This window comes from Anopheles marshallii, chromosome X (genome assembly GCF_943734725.1).
Source record: "Anopheles marshallii chromosome X, idAnoMarsDA_429_01, whole genome shotgun sequence".
Taxonomy (NCBI): domain Eukaryota; kingdom Metazoa; phylum Arthropoda; class Insecta; order Diptera; family Culicidae; genus Anopheles; species Anopheles marshallii.
Window position 1 is genome coordinate 2,701,189 of NC_071325.1, and position 19,620 is coordinate 2,720,808.

The 19,620-nt window shown below is 49.4% G+C and overlaps 1 protein-coding gene across 1 annotated transcript in view; it reads right to left on the reverse strand.

The window, feature by feature from the left end:
• Window positions 1-17,848, reverse strand: part of LOC128713029 (paired box protein Pax-1) — a 44,445-nt gene extending 26,597 nt beyond the window's left edge. Inside the window, exon 1 of the mRNA XM_053807929.1 lies at window positions 17,791-17,848. Within this exon, the coding sequence (XP_053663904.1) occupies window positions 17,791-17,848 (58 nt within the window). The remainder of the gene's footprint in view (window positions 1-17,790) is intronic.
• Between the last annotated feature and the right edge of the window lie 1,772 nt (window positions 17,849-19,620).

Consider the following 19,620-nt stretch of genomic DNA (forward strand, 5'->3'; position numbering starts at 1 on the left):
TTTTTCGTGAGTTACTATTTTGCTGTTCGAAGTTGCGCTATAAATCTTGCCTTTAAAGACATTCCCTTCATTTTTTTCTCGATATTATCTTCCGGTTCATGTACAACCGTGGACGATAAAGCACCGCGAGTCGGTCGTCTAAACACAACGCCTGTCTCTCAACACTAACAAGTCTCTCCGTCCGCCACCTTGAACCGGGTTGACGAGTTAATAAGCGATCATAATAATAATCTGTCGTCTGACCCAACCACTAATCATAATGCTTGTTTGTTTTGCGCTCGTGTGCGCTCACACACACACACACATACACACACATACGAACGAATCAATCTCCTCCGTCCTGAATTGTTCAAAGTCGTTCGATTTCGATGGAGCGTTTAATTAGCTTGGTGCGCGGCTCAATCCACCCAAAACTTGCCCGTTTGCCGCCGAAAAATGAATTAATGTGGTGAATTACCTTACCCACGGTTTGATGGGAGGATGGAGTGAGCTTATAATAAGCATTACGAAACAAATGTGATTTTTTAAATGCATTAATAACAACAGAAATTGAGCGCCGTTGTGCATTGATTTCAACATTCATTACATTGCGTGCGGGAGAGGAAAAATCAGATCACTTGCTGACGTTGATAAGCACACACACCGACCACAGGCCGCCTGTGTTACCGACCGTTTCCATTTACGTCGCTTTCCTCCGGGTTTGTGTTTGAAATTTTTGCTCGCTTTTCGGGTGATAATGATGGGCCGGGGAGCGAAAGCACTCGAACCACCGAACGCAACCGCAACTTATCACGGGAGAAACTTATCAAAAATCCGAGAAAACGTCTCGGTTGCAAGGTTTCACCGAACGAATTATGGGTGGGTAGGTTGTTTTTTTGTTTTTTGGTGGGAGCAATTGCGCCAACCGTTCGTTTGATACGGGAGCCGCCGTGATTTGGTTCGGCTACGGATTTCGGTTGCGCTGTGTGCTCGATCGATATTTGGCTCGGCCCAGCAACTTGTGCTACTTCCGCAATGGATGTTGTTGTAGCAATACCTTGGCTTTAGTAGCCGTGTAGTTCTGTTAAATGGTTAAATAATAATATGTCATAAGTACTTTGCAATAATATTTAATTGTTGAATTATTAAAGTGTCAAGAAGGTAAGCAAATTACTTTACGTAATGAAATTTTCGTTCAATCATAAAGAATAAATAATGCACAACATCAATCGCTTAAAATCCCTTACCGATTCGGAAAACATGACAAACACCGGGAAAAGCAGTTTTTCATTTGAAAAATCAAATTAAGAACGCGTTTTGAGAAAACGCAGACCAACCAGACACATTTGGTGCGCGCGCCCCCTTCGAGAGGCAGAAAGAGAAGGAAAGCGACAGCTCACCCACCATTTTGGGTGTACCTCCCTTTCATCACCTCCTTCCTCCCCCCCCTTAACGTCCTCCCATTGTACCACCTTCTTCACACTTGCGCAAGAAAAATCGCCTCCAGCCCCTCGAACCGGAGGAAAATGGCCGGCAACCCCCGTGTGTATATCAAATCCCCCAGCTCTCTCCACACCCCCCACCCGGCCCACACACACACATCCAACGCACATCCCGGGTGCGTGTCTGGGTGTGTATCCCTGGGGTTCGTCCCTTTTTTGACAGGTTTGCGATTTGCTGCCTTCGAGCGGAACGAAATATGAAAATTGTGTTGTAATTCCATTTTGCCTTTACCGACCGAAAAGTGTGTGCGGCGAGGATGAAGGGGGTGGATAGTAAAGAAGGGGGTGCTGTGTGTGTGTGTGTGTGTTGGAAGGTGTTTGTTGTAGCTGGGATGTTGTGGGAAGAGGGAAACAATTCTGCAAAGTGATGATCCTGCGCATTGCGAAACACACGAGACCCACGTGGGAGGGCGGGGTGGGGTGGGTTTAGGAGTTGAAAGAGGGGGGGAGGGGGGGGTAGAACACACAAGTGAGGCTTTTCCCATTAACCGAGAAGCCGAGGAAATACAATTTTAGGCATCTGGCATCTGGAAACGAACGTTTCTGCCAACTCCGGTTGGCTGTGCGCTTAAATCGTCCCCCGGGCCAGGTGGTTTTTGCTCTCGCTCTCATTGCCCAGGTCCTCTGGAAATTGTCAAGACGCGGAAGGACAAACGGTATACCTACCCCCAGCATCTTGTTCCGGTGTTAATGTAATTTTGCAAATCACATCATGCGTATGTCAAATTTATGTGGAGTGCGCGTGGAAGGCGAATGAAAGCCCCTGGCCCGTATGGCTTATCATTTTGTGCCCGATCCTGGTCACGGCACCAAACCATTTCTTAATTCAGGTCTCAGGTTTTTCCTTTCTTCCCGGAACAAAGCGGTGTACCGCCAGTGCCAAAGGTGACGCTGAGCCGCTAAACACCCGCACACACTTTCCCACATACCCGGCCGGAAGTGTAGCGGTGTGGGTGAACCGGAACGTTGTACCATTGCCGGAAGTCGGAACCATCGGCCGTTTGGAGCCGATTCCCAAGAATTTACAACGCGTACCGCTAGTTGAAGGTGTGGGTCGACGTGTTCCAACGTTACCGGGAATAGGGGGGAGGGGGGAAATAAAAAGATCCCACTGAGAACCGTACCAGACACAGTGACGACGACGGCTTCCTCGGTGCCGCTGTTGGATCACCTTACCTTCGTACCGTCGTGTGGACTGCCCGTGCGCACTTGCGATTGATCGTTAATCCCTCCATTCCACGTTATTATCCGTCGGGCCGCGCGCCGTTGGCGGTGGCCTCTCTGACCCTGAAAGGTTCGAAGGATGGCCGAGGGGCACTTAGTGTGCGACCTGCTCGCTGCGAGCCGTTGCACCAAACTTCCAGGAATGGTTGTGAGTCGCCTTAAACACCGGTATTAGCTTTCATTTACGTGTGTTAATTACTGTCCGCGTTCGGAGAGTGCGCTTTTTTTTGGACGTGGGCTAAATTCCTGGAATGGTTTTGGGCAGAACGCACTCAGCGCTGGATTTGGATTTGGGTAATTCAAGTAGCTCACGGCACTTCCGGGGTGTTTCTGTGTGTCTCACGACGTCAAATTGATTCCAGTGCCAGAATAAATTCTAGCGAACGAGCTGTAATGATTCGTTTTTATTTCTGAAGAGGACGCTATTGCTGAAGACAGTTGGCAAAAGTAACAAACGCCCAACTTCTGACGATAATAAACTATAGGTGCTTGTGATGTAAAATGTCAGTTTTTGGAGTAGACTTCAAATCTTCGACTCCTTCCTGGGTTAAAACTGATCGTCGGTTGGACTAATTCAATCTTTTAATGCTCAATTTGGCTACAATGAACAGCATTGAAGTGATGTAAGTGACACTGATATAAATTCCTCTGTGTGCTGTCTTAGACATTAGACCTCACACAAAACAAATTCTAAACTTTTAGCTGCGTCTAAAAATCATACGCGCCAGTAAAAGTGTTTTTTTTTTTATGACACATCCCTGGACATCCACAAAGTAAACACTATCAGCTCGGAACTCTGGTAGCCCGTTTTGGGTCTGTAGCCTCCCAGACGATTGACGCCAGCGGTCGCACCGTATATGGTGGAATGCAAATAATGGAAGAAATGGTTTATTGGTTAAATGTTTATCTGAGCGGCGTAGTGGAATCGCAAGTGCCGACCGTACTCCACCGGCGGTCTGTATGGCGCATAGCGTCCATTGCGATGGGCGTTCGGGAGCCTCACCATATGTCCGAATGCTCCGTGTCTCCTCTTCACCGGGGCACCGCGGGCTCCGTGGTACTTGTCTTACTACGCTGTGTTTCCGGCTGGCTGCCATTATGGTAGCAGCCGCAGCACTGCTCGTGTCTTGTGAGAGACCCCCTCACCTGCCGGGATGGAGTGTTTATTTAGCGAGGGTTAAATTAAACTAAACATTTGACAACTCTCCTGTTGTTTAACGGCCATGTCCGGTAGCGAGCTATTTATTGCTCCGATACCCCACTTGATGTGTGCGTGTGTGTGTGTCTCCAGGTGCAAAGCATTCATAACCGGATTCTGGAAATGCCACACAGCAAGAGGTTGCTGGCGCCAAGAAGAGTAGCGCACAGAAGATTCCACCCCGGGGGGGAGTTGCGCCGAACTCGAAAGAGCTCGACGACGCAGTTTTTCCGGCGAGGGTTTTTTTGTATTGTTTGGTAGATGTCGTTACCAACGATTTGTCACGTTCCGTCGGAGATTGGACGATGGTTTGATAGGTGGCTTCATTGGCGGCGTAAAGCACTCCCAAGAACACGTATCAAACTCTCGACGTCTAGGAGCACGCTCCCCCCGAAGAATGGAAAACTCTGGAACACTGGAAGAGGCGATTACAGAATGCTGCCCACAACATCGCTATCAAAATGTTGGCTTTATTGGCAGACTTTTGATACGAATGCTCAGCAATTGCCGCAATGACCTTGGATTCATTGGGAAGCGAGCGGTGGTGGCGTGTACCCACTGGAGTGCCCGAGTGTGGCTGGACCTTTTGCCGAATTCTCCCTCCCCGCTGGATGTTCCGCTGTTGCGCGGGTCTTGGGCGATGAAGAAGTGAGCTGTCAAAAGGTCGGCCCTGTCAGTTGCCAGGGGTGTGCTTTGTGTCGTCGTGATTGCAGCCACCGATGACATCGAGCGAAATGTCGTGTCATGACCTTTATGCTTCCGGTGTGTAATCCCTCCTGCGTTCCTTCCCGGCTTTTGTTTTCCCAAGTGCTTCGCGAATTCTTGTCCCTGTGTGTGTGTGTTGAGTGCGCCAGACGGGAGATCCTTCAAGTTTTATCCTATTTTCATTGTCGAAACAGATCGATCTCGGGTGCAGATATCCAACCGATGACGGCATTTGTCAGTCGGCGCGAAATGATGTCAGTTCCTGGCCGGGAGATTCCGCGTGTGAGTGGCAGACCCCTGGGGGAGGGGGAAGGAAGTCCTCGCCCGGAAGGAGTCCGTTTCCTGCAACACGCGCCCGGAACTCGTGGCACGCGGCAATCCGTGATTCTGATGGTTTAATAACTGAAAACAGACAGTGCGCGATAGTGATCTGGCAAAACTCCCTCGATTGCGGTGTACAATTTATACAGCCGTCGATGGACATCGGAGCTGAAGTGGTTCGAGGCGCAATAATCGCGTCCTTATTCTCCTTTGCTTCCCACTCGCCTACCCACCCTTCCCACCCCAATTCCATTGGTGATATAATCCAGGCGGCTGGCAATTTCGGTCGACTTTTCGGGATGAAACAGACGACACGTGACCGAGGCCGCCGCCAACCACACTCGCCTCTCGCTTCTCGCTGCGGTGTAAAGCAAAGCGAGATGATGTGGATGTAGGGTGAAAAAGGGTATCGGTTAAGTATCATAAAATTGTCACATGCCAAATTACGTTTAAATAGCGTAAGCGATGCTTTTATTGAATTTCTCAACCCGAACAGCGCGCACACGCGTTATGATCCTCGTCACATGGCCCTGGCCCTTCATGCGCACACACACACACAGGCCTTCCTGCTCACGCGTCCGTTCCGGGCATCGGGAGCAGGATGCGAAATAAAAGGCAGCAAAAACATAATAATTATTGGCCGTGCGCCACAAAGCGCCTCACGGGTACCACTGGGAGGGAGGCAATGGGAAAACGGGGTGGTGGCTTGGGTGTGCAAATTCATTCCGCTTTTGAAGCTGGAAGAGTGTGCGGAGTGTTGCAACCGGGAGGGAGGGTGGTGGGGGAGGGGTTGGAGGAGAAAAACATGGAAAAGCATTGTGTCGCGCGACCGCTGAAACGTGTGCCGGCGATATTTTTATTAGTGCCACTCGAGAACTCGTGAATGGCGCGCGAAGCGCCGACTACACCTTTCGCTTGTGCAGCACGGGACCGAGCGCTAGGGGTAAGGTGCAATGCAGTTAGCGTACGTACGAAGGGAAGGGTGATGCAGCAGCAGCAACCACCGCACAGCCGATGACTTTTTCCCAGCATTTTCTCTGTGACTCCTCCTGTACTCCTCTGCTTCCTCTGTGTGCAACGCCGCACGGGCGCGTGTCCGTCCCCTGCATCGGCTCGAGCGTGATAAGCTTTTATTCATTATTAATGGTTCCATTTAGCGATGATAATGGATTTGTGCTGCCCGGCCGTGTTGTTCGCTTTGTGAAGGGTAATGTCTTCATCCGTTCCTTCGGCGTGGCACACGCGGCTTCCAAGTGTCTTACACATTGCAGCGCGTCGGAATAGTGCGCGAGTGGGAGAAGTGGATTACCCGGCCATTGCTCAAACAGAAAGCCACGATTGACGCGGCCGCCAGGGCGCACTGATTGTTCCCTGCGGGTGCTGTTCTGGGGGGTGGGTGGGTCCGCGGGTGCAGCGGCAGGTGCGAATGAGAAATGTAAGCGATATTCCTGGTCACGGCACCACCGACAAAGTCGGTGCAAATTTCGCGTGTGTGAATTAAGAACGTTGTGGAACACAATCGGACACTAACTGCCATTTGTAAGTCGCCCCCGTCCAGTTCCGACATGTTCCGACACCTCAGGTATTGATAGATTCATGTACATGACGGGTGGAGTGGAAGAAATCTGTCGGAGGAGTCAAATAGTTTCACGGTGCGTTACTGTCTAGCTACCAGCGTTACGCAACGCATCTGCGGAGTTAGCTTAGCCAAAGACAATCTAAAAAGGAGACCGCGGCTCATCTCCAAAGACACCAGAGGTACACAAACACACACTATAGCAACGGTTTAAGAGCCCTGCGGCTAAATACCTGTGGACGACTTGATGCGGTGGGTTTGCAGAAGGGAACCCGATCAGTCGACCGCAGTAAAGGAAGGCCTCTTCATCCGTGGCTTAATTTATTTGATCGTCGCATCTCGAAAGTGTTTGTCCTGTGTTACTATAAACCATTGCGCGTCCGTGGAACCCATCTCTATCGATTAGTGACCCTCAAGGATCCGTTTTCAGAAGGGTGGTTCCTTCCTAATAGCCGCCCCTGTTTGATGTTGTCCGGCTGTATAGGATTCTCCAGCATCGTCCGCTGCATAGGAGTCGTGATGCGGGAGGAGGTCGTCCCGATTTGTTTGACTCTGCCGTGTTGTTTGCCCTTCGTTTGTCCAGCTATTTACGCCACCGCGTCAGCAATGTTGTCCTTCCATTGTCGCTTACAGATTTTCAACTCCATCTCCCACTACTCCTCAGCAAATGTGGCGGCTAAAGGTTGGTCTTTCAATTTCCACCTTCCACAAATGCAGCTTCAGGTGGTCTCGTTTGCTTCAAACACATTCCCCCCCAAATTTATCGATCCGCGTGGCTGTGCGCCACCGGAGGATATTGTGGCGACGCGACCGTACGCTTCGGTGCCTGTTTTAGTGGGTGGTTTTTAGCTCGTCTAGCTGTGGACATGTGTCTTTGTTTTTTGCCTAAAGTGTGTGCGTTTCTTGCCGTGGAGAGATGCGGATCCGCAGGCATATGGGCGGGCGCGTAAACGCCTAACGTCCAAAACAAAAGCCGGCAGAGTTCCCGCTCCCGCTCCGGCCTTTCGAACGTTACGCGAACACGCGCTTCATTATTCGATAATTAGCACGTCAAAAGTTTGCCTCGGTGGATGCAGATGGTGGTGAGATGTCTACCGCAGCATCAACAGAAAGGTAGAGCGCGCGCGTGTCCCCCTGTTGACCTATTGCTGTGTTGTCTTTTCAGCCGGTGGTTCAAGCCGTAACGAATTCTACATTTTGTTACAATGTAGCGGTATCTTGGGGTGTTTTTTTGATGCATGACTCTCTCTCCCCCTCTTGAGAAACTGGAAGGTGCGACTATATTAGCGCGAACTCGAACCAGACGAAGATACGTCTTGCAAGCCATGTCTGCAAGGCACTTCCTTTTTGGAGACATTGACCGATCGTCCATTACCCATCATTATGTCCGTTTCCGATCCGATCCGAACCGATTCGATGACAGAGGCACTTTAAAAGGGAACCTCTGCTCCGCGTTGCGCCGTCTCATCAGCCGCTGTGCGCTATGTGTTTGCCGACTAATAACACTTGACAGGGAGTCGCGCCCGGAGCAGTGGACCCGCACGGATGAGTTCTGTTTGTCTCTCGATTCCGTTCAATCTGTGCGTGTCAGATCGCCGATTCCCGTCTGCTTGCGGAGTTACTAGGGCTGGCGGGGCTCCTGGGCAGTTCCGGGATGCCGCAGACGAGATGTGCACACCCGCGCTACTCCACCCGTGTGTGAACACTGGTGGTATCTATGACATCAAAGCATCACCAAACCGACCACCGAATCGTCCAGTTCTAGGCTATTGACAGCCGAAACCGGTTCGGCCGGGAACTTTGGGAAGGTAGGAGGTCAACAGATACGCATATAGACGGTGAACAACAACGAAAAAAAAAATGGAAGCATCAAAAGCAGTCGCCAGGAGGAGCCGATGGTGTGTATAGTCTTTACAGGAGAGTCGAAGGTAAACACCATCAAGCCGCACAAGAGCTTGATCCGTCATCTTCACCTTGTTCTCTCTTTCTCTCTCTGTCCGGTCGCATCTTCAACTCCCGATAGAGGCCGCCTGGGTTATGATCTTTCCCCCGCTTGTGTGTAAGCGAGCACCAGAAGCGCGGTCCCGGTAGCAGTGTTTGTCAAGTCACTTACGCTGTTTTAGTGCGAACACAAACAAAAGCCCGAACAAACGCAGCGAGATGCACGCACAGGAAAAGAACACACACAGGGAAAGAGAAAAGAAGAAACAAGCCGACCTCTGTGCCACAGGGACACACAAACATATGCCTCCCACCCCCCGTCCCGGGGAGTCCTTGCGATCGATTCCTCTGCTTTTGTTCGGTTTTTTTTTTTTTTGTTCCAGACTTCGACTTTTAAGCTTTCCTTTTTTACTGCTTTGCTTTCCCGGTTTTAGCTATTTTACCGATCAGAAAACAAAACGTGAACGAGAGATCCGTCCCGGAGGCTTCGCTGTGGAATAAGTGAAAAACCAACAGAGATCGAAAAATAGACGAGAGATCTCGGCTGATTGAAATGGAGGAAGAATAACCGATCCTGGGGCTAATAATCCCGCCAACGATAATCCCTCTCCAGCGTTCGTTCGAGAGGACGACCGAAATGGGATAACAAATTTGTTCAATATTAAGAAGCAACGACCGTTCCCGTCCACAGACGTCCGATCGGGTGGTTGTGTTGTGTTAGGCACGTTTATTTGCACACGGCAAACTGCACCGACCTGGGTGTGTGCGTGTGGAGATTAGAATATTGGGTTGACTCAGCGGTTCCGAACGCTCGCAACCGGAAACAAATACGGAAGCACCGTGTGTGTGTGCGCTTAATGAGCGAAGAAAACACAAATGATGCCGGCTACCGGGCATTTTTTGGAACCATTTGTGATAACATTTGACATTTGCAACAGCGAGTACAGTACGCGTACGACACTATCGTGGTGTGCAGCTTGTGTGCGAGTGTACGGATTGGAACACAAAACAGAACACTTGACGGCGTCTGTTCTCTGTTGCTTCTCTCTCTATTTCGCTTTGCTGTGTGCTTCTTCTTGCACTTGCGTGTAGTAGTGTGATCAATTTTTGCGTGCCTAATACAGGAGTAGCGCTGTCAAGTGTTTTTGTTCCCCCTTTCAGCGCCGGTGGAAGAGTGTGGCTGCGGGCATCAAACTATGAAGGGAAAGGAATCCAAACCGACGGGTAAAGGTAACCGATTCTGTACGGTGAAATGTTAAAGCACACCGGAACGAAATGCATTCTGCTCGGGTACGCGCGGTGAAGGGCGGCAACGAATTTATTTACTTTTTAATGACACACAAGTACACAAAACGCCGATGACAGTGACATTTCGGAGAGGGGCTAAAAACCAAACGAAATGAGGCATCACTAGATCCTAAAGATCTTTAATAACTCTGCACCGCCGTTCGACCCCTCTCGCTTTACTTCCCTCGCCCTCTTGATAACGGAAGGTTTGTGATTTTTTTGTTCGTTACCGCTTCCCAAAAAACAACAACCAATTCCTTCCTTATCGAACACAAACGTTACTTGGGTAGGGAAGGGACACTCCCGTGCGCCACGCTAAGCTCGCTCGCTCGGCGACATCATTCGCGAAAGCAAAAAAAAAAAAACAATACCTTCAAGTGGTAAGTAAATAAATCTTTTTCTGCTTCTCCACACTTGGGAAAATTGTCCACCCGGAGAATTCGCGCCGGAAACGCCCGGGGCCCACGCGAATGCGCTACCCAATTCGCGACGGTTTCCATTCGCTTTAACGCTTACCATCCCATAAAGGCACGCAGCTTAAACCAAAAAAAAGGGTGACGCGTGGATGGTGAACCGAAAAACTACAAAAAGGAAAAAGGCACACACAACATAACCAATGTGTCACCCCGGGTTTGTCGCGTGTTATGCTCACTGTGTGTGTGTGTGTGTATTTTTTTGTTATAAGTTGCTACCGCGATTTATTGCCTCGCTGAAGTAATTAAATAAACGTGTATGATTGAGTCGTGAAATCGAGCGGCATTGTCTAGTGCACGCGAGCGCCGGGAATATCTGTTCTAACCCCCTGTCAGGCAGGGCGAAATGTCATCCCAGCACATCTTGGGACGGCTTGACTTCATTGTTGAATTAGTATTGGATAAATTACATCGCCCACTCGGGCGCCGCTCCCGTCCAGCACACCAACGCTCCGGCCGGGGCCTTTTCGGGCAGGGAACCGTCGACGACCCTATTTCGCCGGGTCGCTCTCGAGTCGACCCTTTTTACAACATCATCATCATCATCATGATTTTTGGCATTTGTGTAGTATCCTGCATCCATAATCGTGCGCTGTTGTGTTCAAGTAGAAGGGGACACCCCTTTATTCCCGCTTATTGCACAACCCTCTGTACACATGTACCTTCCACCGCACACAGGAACGCAGCTATCACACCAAACTGCTGTGGAAGTACGAACGCTGTGAGTGGTTTCTAACTGTTGACGTTTATCACGCCGAAGGTAACGCGTTCCAGGATGCATGGCATACCTCTTACATACCGGATTCACCGCTCTTCTTGCCGAGACTGCCGCCCGTGTACTGGTGTGTCAGTATTTGGACTTGCAACCATCGTCCACGGCTATTGTTGTGAATTAAAACATCCACAACCTCGGGTGATGTTTTGGCAGGTGTGAGGTTGACGTTTAACCACTAGCGAATATGTGCAAGACGTAAGACGTTTCTTTGCTTTCTTCGCAACGCATGCACGAGATGCACGAGACTACAGGCCTTTTTGCAACAAATCCCCACGTGCTGAATTTCCACCCATTTGTTTTGACAGTTGGGCGAGGTGTGTGTTTGACGTCTCGCACTGGAATGTTTGAAGTTGCATATCTTCAATGGGTGTTTGATGTGTTGGCACAGTGACCGATATATAGTGCATGTGCTAGACGAGACGGTGCTGCCAATAAACATTGCTCTTGACATTTGCTTACGTTCGACGCTCGATGATGACTCATTACATCTGCTGGCGTGGTGGCGCATTCAACGCGAACATTACAAACGTCCGGACCTTGGAAATCAGTGTCAGTGGGTCTATACGTCTAGATCGCGTTTATACTAGCAACCTGAGCGTAATCTTGATGCTGAACGTGTTGTTTAGCAATCTCACCTTCAGAGCGGGTTTTATTGAACAAAGAAACTTGATGTCCATGAGTCAACTGCAGAAAAGCTTGGTTAATTTCTTCGATTTTTAGATTAGCTTTAGCTGGGAGGACTTTCGAGATCTGAAGAGAGATACCTTGGAGGATTAGGTCAATTCTTTGAGGACTTACAGGAAACTTGATGTTATTTACATGAGCCATCTGCTGAACAGTCAGCTGAACAACAGGTCATTCGGCATCTGAGGAGAGATACCTTGTAGGATGAGGTCATATCTTTAAGGACAACACTTCATGTTGGAGGAACTTCACGAGGAACTTCATGTTATTCATATGTGTCATAAAGGTTAATTCCCTCTATTGCGTCTATCATAGCTACTAAGTCATTCAATATCTCAACCCTGTTCTGAAACTCGAACCACGACCTCCAGTGTATAGAGCTGACGCCAAAGTAGAATACCAAGAGACCAACCTGTTTGATTATCTGTAGCTGTTTATTAGATAGTTAAGGCTCAGTTGTAGTTATCTTCAAAGCACCTTTAGATTGTTCAATACTCTGTTTAAGGTATAGACGACATTTGAGCTTTCAAGGTTGTCAAAAACACCTAACCTCAAACTACAAACCGCCTGTTTTGGAGGCTCTGATTGTTTCACCTTCCAAGTGTTTTTTTCGTCAGCAAGAGTAAATAGTTGCACATATTGATTAATCAGCCGCAAGTTGTTGCTAGTTTTGCCTTCCCCCACGAACACCCTCCCACCCATCGATCTCTCCCCGTTGCTTGCCGGCAGAGCGAAAATCTCAAACCGTTCATAATTAGTAGCGATGACGTACGAAGGATTTTAGCATATCGATTCGCTTTGATGCCGTTTACTACCCACCGAAAAGGGTTCGCCACGTCGCGGCGAAAATGGCGCCTCGGTAACTCGCGTGCGTGCTTGGGTTTTGATGTGCCAACCGGGCAACCGAAAGACATGCGGGGTGCGAAATGGTGCGGGGTGCTTCAATAGGTATTTTGCCAAATGCGAAGTCAAAGAAGCAAACCCCCCAAAAAAAAAAAAAACGCAAAATCGCGCGCACCATCCTGCAGTACTGTCGTTGCTGCTTTCCAATTGGCGCCGGGATACTAATTTCGTTGCGCGGTTGGTCGAAAATTCGGAACCATCCCAAAACCCCGTCCCGGAGCCACCCCAACCCGCTTCCATCCGCCCCTGCCGTGTGGAGGGAGAAAAGATGTTTCGCGCCCCCGTACGAATTGGACGTCAATTAGAGTGGTTTCGGACGCGTTGGACCACTGGAACTGGAGGATTCGCCACCTCGGTGCCAGCGTCCTCGCTGGTGGTAGCACGACAAATGTCTCGAACACCGCCCGCCGGGAGCTTGGTGCAAAAGCGGTTGCGCTGATTGTATTCAATTATGGACATTTGCACAAATGCCAACAAATAACCTTTTTAAAATAAAGGGTCCCGTGGACCGTACGGGAAGGTAGCTGTGTGTCCCGGCCTGGTTAGCATGTGACTGTCCCTTTGCCACCATTGGGCCGTGTTTCCCAACGCCGCTCGCAACAACCGTATCCGTATCGGTCCCGAGGGGTATACGTACACGCACAAACTCTAGTGAGTCAACAGCCAGCCGCTGACGTGAAGGAGTACGCAAGGACCTCGGAGAAACTCTGCCGGGTTTGTGCGCTCGGTGGTGGGTTTCCCCCTGGTGCCATTGTGCCGATTGTGCACTACTGACTGGATAACAAATTGCCGCATTACCCTTTGAGTCGTGCGCTCGCTCCACTGTGCCGTTTTCTTCTGCCTGGTGAAGGGTCGCCGCACGGTGGACGAAAGTTAGAACCTTTTGCTACGGCGGGAGACGGCGCAGCCGGGCGCGGTGATGGCAGGCAGGAACAGAGCAAGGGAAACAATCAAAAGAAGCACCCTCGGTTAGTGGCAGTGCCAGCGAGGGACCGGAGGAGTAGAGTCAGTTTTAAAAGGACTATAAAACTGACATAAAACTAATGTTATCGCAACCCCTAAATCCGGCGGCAGGAATAGGTGGTCCGTCCGTCCATCCGTATCCTTTACCCGGCGATGCTGTACGGCACCCATAATTCATCTCCCGTAGTTGTGTCGTCCCGGGCCATGCCGTCCTCCCACCCGTGCGAAAAATCCCGGCAGAGAGAGGCACCCTGGATATCAGCGGTGTGGTGCTGCTTGTTCCGTGGGACGAGCGCGCGCGCGCTCGTCCAGGAAAGTCAAAGTTCGGTGATTTCGGCGGAAGGATTCCCTTGGACATGATGATACGCACCCGAATGTACGGGAACGACTCGGGAAAAAAAATGTTCCCCCAGCAGCAGTAGCACTTAAATACCATAAATCGTTCGATTTTATGTTGTTCTCCGCCGGTGACTGCTCATCCCGCGTCGTCCTTTATTCGTAACATTGTGTGTTCTCCCCACTTGTTGGACTCGCCCGACTAGTGTGCCGTGCCAGTTGGCCAGGGAAAGAGATCGAAGCACCGGGTGCAGTGCGCTTTCTCGCATACGCACAGTAAGCCCGGCTAAAGTATAGTCAATAAAAATTTACGATACCCTACATACGCACACCCAGCAGTGCGCTACGAGGGGTCGACTCAACGAGCCGACCTGCCGAGGTCGGGTGTTGTAGGTGACTGGTGCGTGGACGACCGTGCTGGAACGACAAATGATTTTAATCGTGTCACATCCAGAGCATTTGTGAAACGACTTTACCAACTCTCCCGCTGCCGTGCTTCCTCTTGCCCGCCCCGGCCAGAAACCCTGCCAGTGGCAGGCTAATTGAATCATGCATCTCCGCAGTTCGCAGTTCGCCGTTCGGCAATCAAAACCCACCTCACCCATTGCGCCATTGCCCAACCCCGCCGCAGGTTGGGTGCGTACTTGCACATACTCGGAGGCTTTGGACTGGTGTGCAATCGGGCGTAAAATTTGCTACGCAATCTCGGCTGCGTGCCGTACGTCTACGGCCTCCGGTGGATTGACCTTTCTCTATTCGAGGCCTCTCGTTTTTTTTTTGCTGTTGCTGGAGATTGTCCTGGACTGGACAGTCGCTTTTCGGCTGTTCGGGACGTCATTACATGTTGAAGACACGCAACGGGGTCTATTCGAACGTATCAGCGAGCATGGTTCGAAATAATGAGACTAATTAAGGGATTTTACGAGCATTGGAAAATAAATCCAATTGAGTCTTTCTTCTCTCCTGCTTTCTGCTCGCCGTTGTTGTTGGAAGTCATCATGTAAGTAAACGACAACTTTAAGGCGTCGTGAAAACAGGGAGCATAGGGCGATTGAGATGCGTTGCAAGTCTCGGATGACGTTCCTCCCGAGGTTTGGGTGTGTGAAATTGGACACCTTTTTTTCATTCCTGGCCAAGCAACACCAAAAAAGACAAAAAATCCGAAGATCTCTTCTTCATGAGTATGTATGTTTTCCAGTGATCCAGAGTTGACCTCTCGATCATCGCGTCCGGAAGTCTACAAGCCCCGAAATCCTAGGGTGTTTCACAACGCGGATGCATTTGTGAACGATGTCCAGATAAGCCCGAGGGGAGATGCCTCACAATATCTTACTCTTAAGACTCTTGAGGTGCATTTGTTTAGTGATGTCCAGGCAAGTCCGTGGAGAGATGCCTCACAATGTCTTATTCTTGAAGCTTTTATGGTGAATTTGTGAATGATGTCCAGACAAGTCCGTGGAGAGATGTCTCACAATGTTTTATTCTTGAGACTTTTAAGGTGAATCTGTTAAAAATGTCCGTGGAGAGATGCCTCACAATGTCTTATTCTTGAGACTTCGAAAGTCAACGGTTGTGCCACTAATGGAAACATCTTAAATTCCTCTACAATTCCACTCGGTTGTAAAGTGGCTCCCATGCTCAACCAAATGTTACCCACTTCTCATCCGAAATATCCCAATCGTTCCAGCGCTTACACACTTTTGCAAACAAAATCTCAAGCACAATGTCCTACCTATCCGAAATGGTTCGGCCGGGGTCTCCGTGATGGAGTCCCGTGATATTCGGAGCGTTTGGGCTACCCGTGTCATCTCCTCGCTGTTCGGCACACACCATTGATCGCTAGGAGAGTCGGCACCGTAACACCCCATTTCTCGCAGGGTAAGCATTTGGCGGTGTTGGTAGGAACCCACCAAGGGAGGGTAGAAAATCAATAACACCGGGCAACAATATTTAGCTACAAGTTAATTAAGAAGATGAAAACAAACATGCCGCCGTTGGCCGGGGACCGAGATATATATATATATATGTACCACCGCACCAGACGACAAATTCTCCTGGACAAACAGAGGACATTTGCTGCGGCATCCGCAAGCAAGGGGGAAAAATCGGATTCGGATCACTTTCTCGAGAGTTTGAGAATGAGCAGGGGATTTTTGCTTCCGCTTTTTGTTGTTGGTTGGTTGGCAAGTTCGGTTGGCTTGTGTTTCCGCCGTTCTGCGCAAACTGATGGAAATGGATGGTTTTTATGAGGCCGTTAGGCCCATGATTGTGCGCGTAGTTCGGAAGGAAGGATAGCAAAAGCAACGGCAACAAAAAAACAGTAAAATAACAAGCACACGCAGCTTTAGGTCGATTTTGTGTCAATATTTGTCGACTGTTAGCGGATTTTTGGTCCCCGATATTGGCCTGTCGGTGTGCATCGGGTCGGTAGCAACCCGGGAAAGGTAAATCTCTACTCGCTCCCGTATCGAAGGAAGGGAATTTATCGGTTAGGTTCATTACCGTATTGCGGGGCGATTAAAGCAAATTTGGCGCGCACGCTGCCGCTGCTGTTGCCTTCCAAGCAATGTCCTTTCTACGGAAGAAATCACTTCAGTTGTCGGTCACCCCTTCGGTACCGGAGACCTCGCATCCTACCTGGCGGTGCCGTCTCCTAATAATACACACATCCCCTGTATGTATTTTTTTTCTCCACCGCCCTGTGTGTATATATATTGCTTGTTGATTCATTTGCTTTCGAACGCGTTATTTGTACAGCGCGCGGCAGCGCTTATGAAATGTAAATACGATATAATTAACGTGATGTAATACGGCAGCGCAGCGGCATTAGCCCTTAACCTATCCGCCTTTTCTTCGCCCGCAAACACACGCAAGGCAATGCCAACATCTATTTCGTTTGTTTTATTTTTCCTTCCTTTTTCTCCTCCCCTCTTGCGGATCCCTTGCTCCTATCTACACACACACACAAAATGCCGCATTAACACACGCACTGGAAATGGATTTGTTTGGAGTTTTGGGTTTGACCGGTTCGGATGTCCAAATTATCCTAAGCACGCTAATTGAATCAAGACGCCGCGCGCTCACCCCGCCCAGCATGTGCAACTGCTTCAACCCCTCCCCGGCCCAAGCATTTCTCCACCTTGCTCGCCCCTTCCCGGCGGTATCCATGGGCCATCCGGTTGTGATTATTTCTTTTTTTTTTGTGTCAAAAATGCACCTTTTGAAGCGTTGAACAGTTTGGAGTTGTTCGCTTCCGTTTTTTTTTTTCGGTGCTTTGGTGAGTCACAGTTTTAGGCTTATTTTTGCTGCGGCTGGTGTGGCGCTATGCATATGGAAAACATAATTTTTCCACCACCATGAAACGACAACAGCACCAACAGGGGTGGTCTTAATCCTGCGCACCCTCCCGGGGGGTGGGGTGGGTAATGTGACCCATTACGTTTGACGTTTGGGAATGTGACATTGCTGGTTTAAGAAGGTGGAACAAAGTCACGCTGGGGGTGGATTTCTACGAAAGTTCATTTTTCGGGGGTGGGAGGTTACCCCCTCGGTCAAGATAAGACACCTCTCGCAACCTCCCCCTGTGCCCTTCTTCGTCTAATCCCGCTTTACCTGGGGCTAATCGCGGGCAAAATCGCTTCGAGGTGTGTTATTTAACGTATTAGAACAAGCCGCCCTTCCTAACCTATACAGTCCCAAACCCATACATGAGTTGTTTCGCTTGTTGTTGCTGATGTTGGGGCGATTTTTTTTTGTGGTGGATTACAAGGCTACAGGAACAAACCCCCACCCACAACTCCCCCCGTAAAACGTCTTTAGCACTTTAATAAGGGCTTAGAAGGGGGGGGGGGGGGGGGACAGTTTTGCTCAGGAATTGTGGGCTAGAAAGCCAAATGTGCATTTGTGAAGCCCTGTTCCCTTACCACCCAACTGGTGCAGGTACTCCGGCATATAGTTGGCAGCACCACAACGGTGCGGCATTGTTCTCGTCGATAATCAAATTATTTTAATGTGATTTATCGGCTAATCTCATAATCTCGTCCTCAACCACTCCTCCCTCCCACCCCCTCCTCCCCCACCTATGTAACCCCGATGGATTTCCATTTCTTCCCTTGCTCTCACGGCTTGCGGTTTTGGTTCTTCCTTTGGCGTTCGATTGACGACCAGGCAGACCCTTTCGCGGGGGATGTTCGGCATTTTTATCGACTTGTTATCGCACCAATCGAAAAAGTGATTGTGTGTGAGTCCGCCGAGGCGCTACCTCTGTTGAACAATGGACTATTATTAACCGCAGCGGCCCAAACCCGGCCAACCCGGTCACGAATTTATCCCCGGACACGGGTTCGGGCATCCATCTGTTACGATTCCCGACGGAGCAGATGAGCACAAAGGCCGAGGGTTTGCTGCACTCCCGGTGGGCGGTCATCACGGTGTGCGAGAGACGAAGAAAAACTCTCTCCCCGGCAGCGCGATTACCGACAGCAAAACGTGTTCCGCTTCCGGCGCTTTTGCGGCCACTAAACAACAATGACAGTAACGGATTCACTGGATGGGCGGCGGGGCGGCGTGGTGTGGCGGGGTACGATCGCCAAACCGACACGACCATGTGCCGCACGTAATGCAATAAAACAATCAAAACGTAACCAGGGGGTTTGATGGCGCAAAACATCCCCCACCGTACCACCCCCTCTGATATAAACCCTTAATTGAAAGAAGGGCTCGGATTGGTCTCTTCGCCGCTGCGGGGTGCGCACAAGTGAAATCAATTTATTGATACTGAAATTAACCACCTCCGGTGGTAGACTCCTCGTGGTGGGTGGTGGGTGTACCAATTGTTGCGAGAATATCCTTTACTGGTGGTGGTGGGGATTGTGTTACCACTGGTGGGGGAGACGGGACGAGAAGAACCTTATGGGCGGTGTTTATAGCTGGTGAGGTTTTGTTTATGAACCTTTCATATGTGTTGTGTATATTGACAATAACTTGTTTTTAAGATTTATGTCATAAAAATATTGTCCGTCGTGAATTAAAAAAATTATATTTATACTTAATGAATTTATATTTTATATTTGAAAACTTCCCGGATAACGCTTTCACTATGAGGACGTACGAACAAAATTACGATTTAGCAGGACGCGCACACTATCATGTGCTATAAAAAATTGTTTGCCAAAATATCTGTCACTTTGACAGCTGAGTGCCAGATAACCTTAACCTAACATTGTAAATGCTTTGTATCTATACTAATGAACTTTGTATCTATACATTTGACAGATGTTTGTTATAAAAAAAAACGATTGTTTACAACTGTGCTGTCCCTAGCTACTATTTTGACAGTTGCGAATACAAGTGATATTAAATTTACTGATGTGACATTTCAGTACCACAGTTTTGATTTTAATTCCCGTTGAAACAAACACAAAAAGGCGATAACAGGCAAACGAAGGAACCGGAAGTGAGCTATCCACACGTGAGACATAAATTCCGTTCGACTAACCATTCCTCCTTCTAATCAATTCCCTTCTTCTATTTCCAGGCAGGGTGGTCGAATGGGGGAAAGGGGGAGGCACAGAAACCGAAAAGCAAATTAGACCTTTCGGGTGAAATATTTTCGTTGTGCCAAAGCGCTCCGGAACCGTTTTTAATTAGCACTTCCCGGCGGTGCCTGTTTCTTTGACCCCGCGCACGCACCCTGCCTCACTTGGCGGTGCTGTTCTCCACCGGACGGTGTAATTCTGGAGGGCAAAAAACAA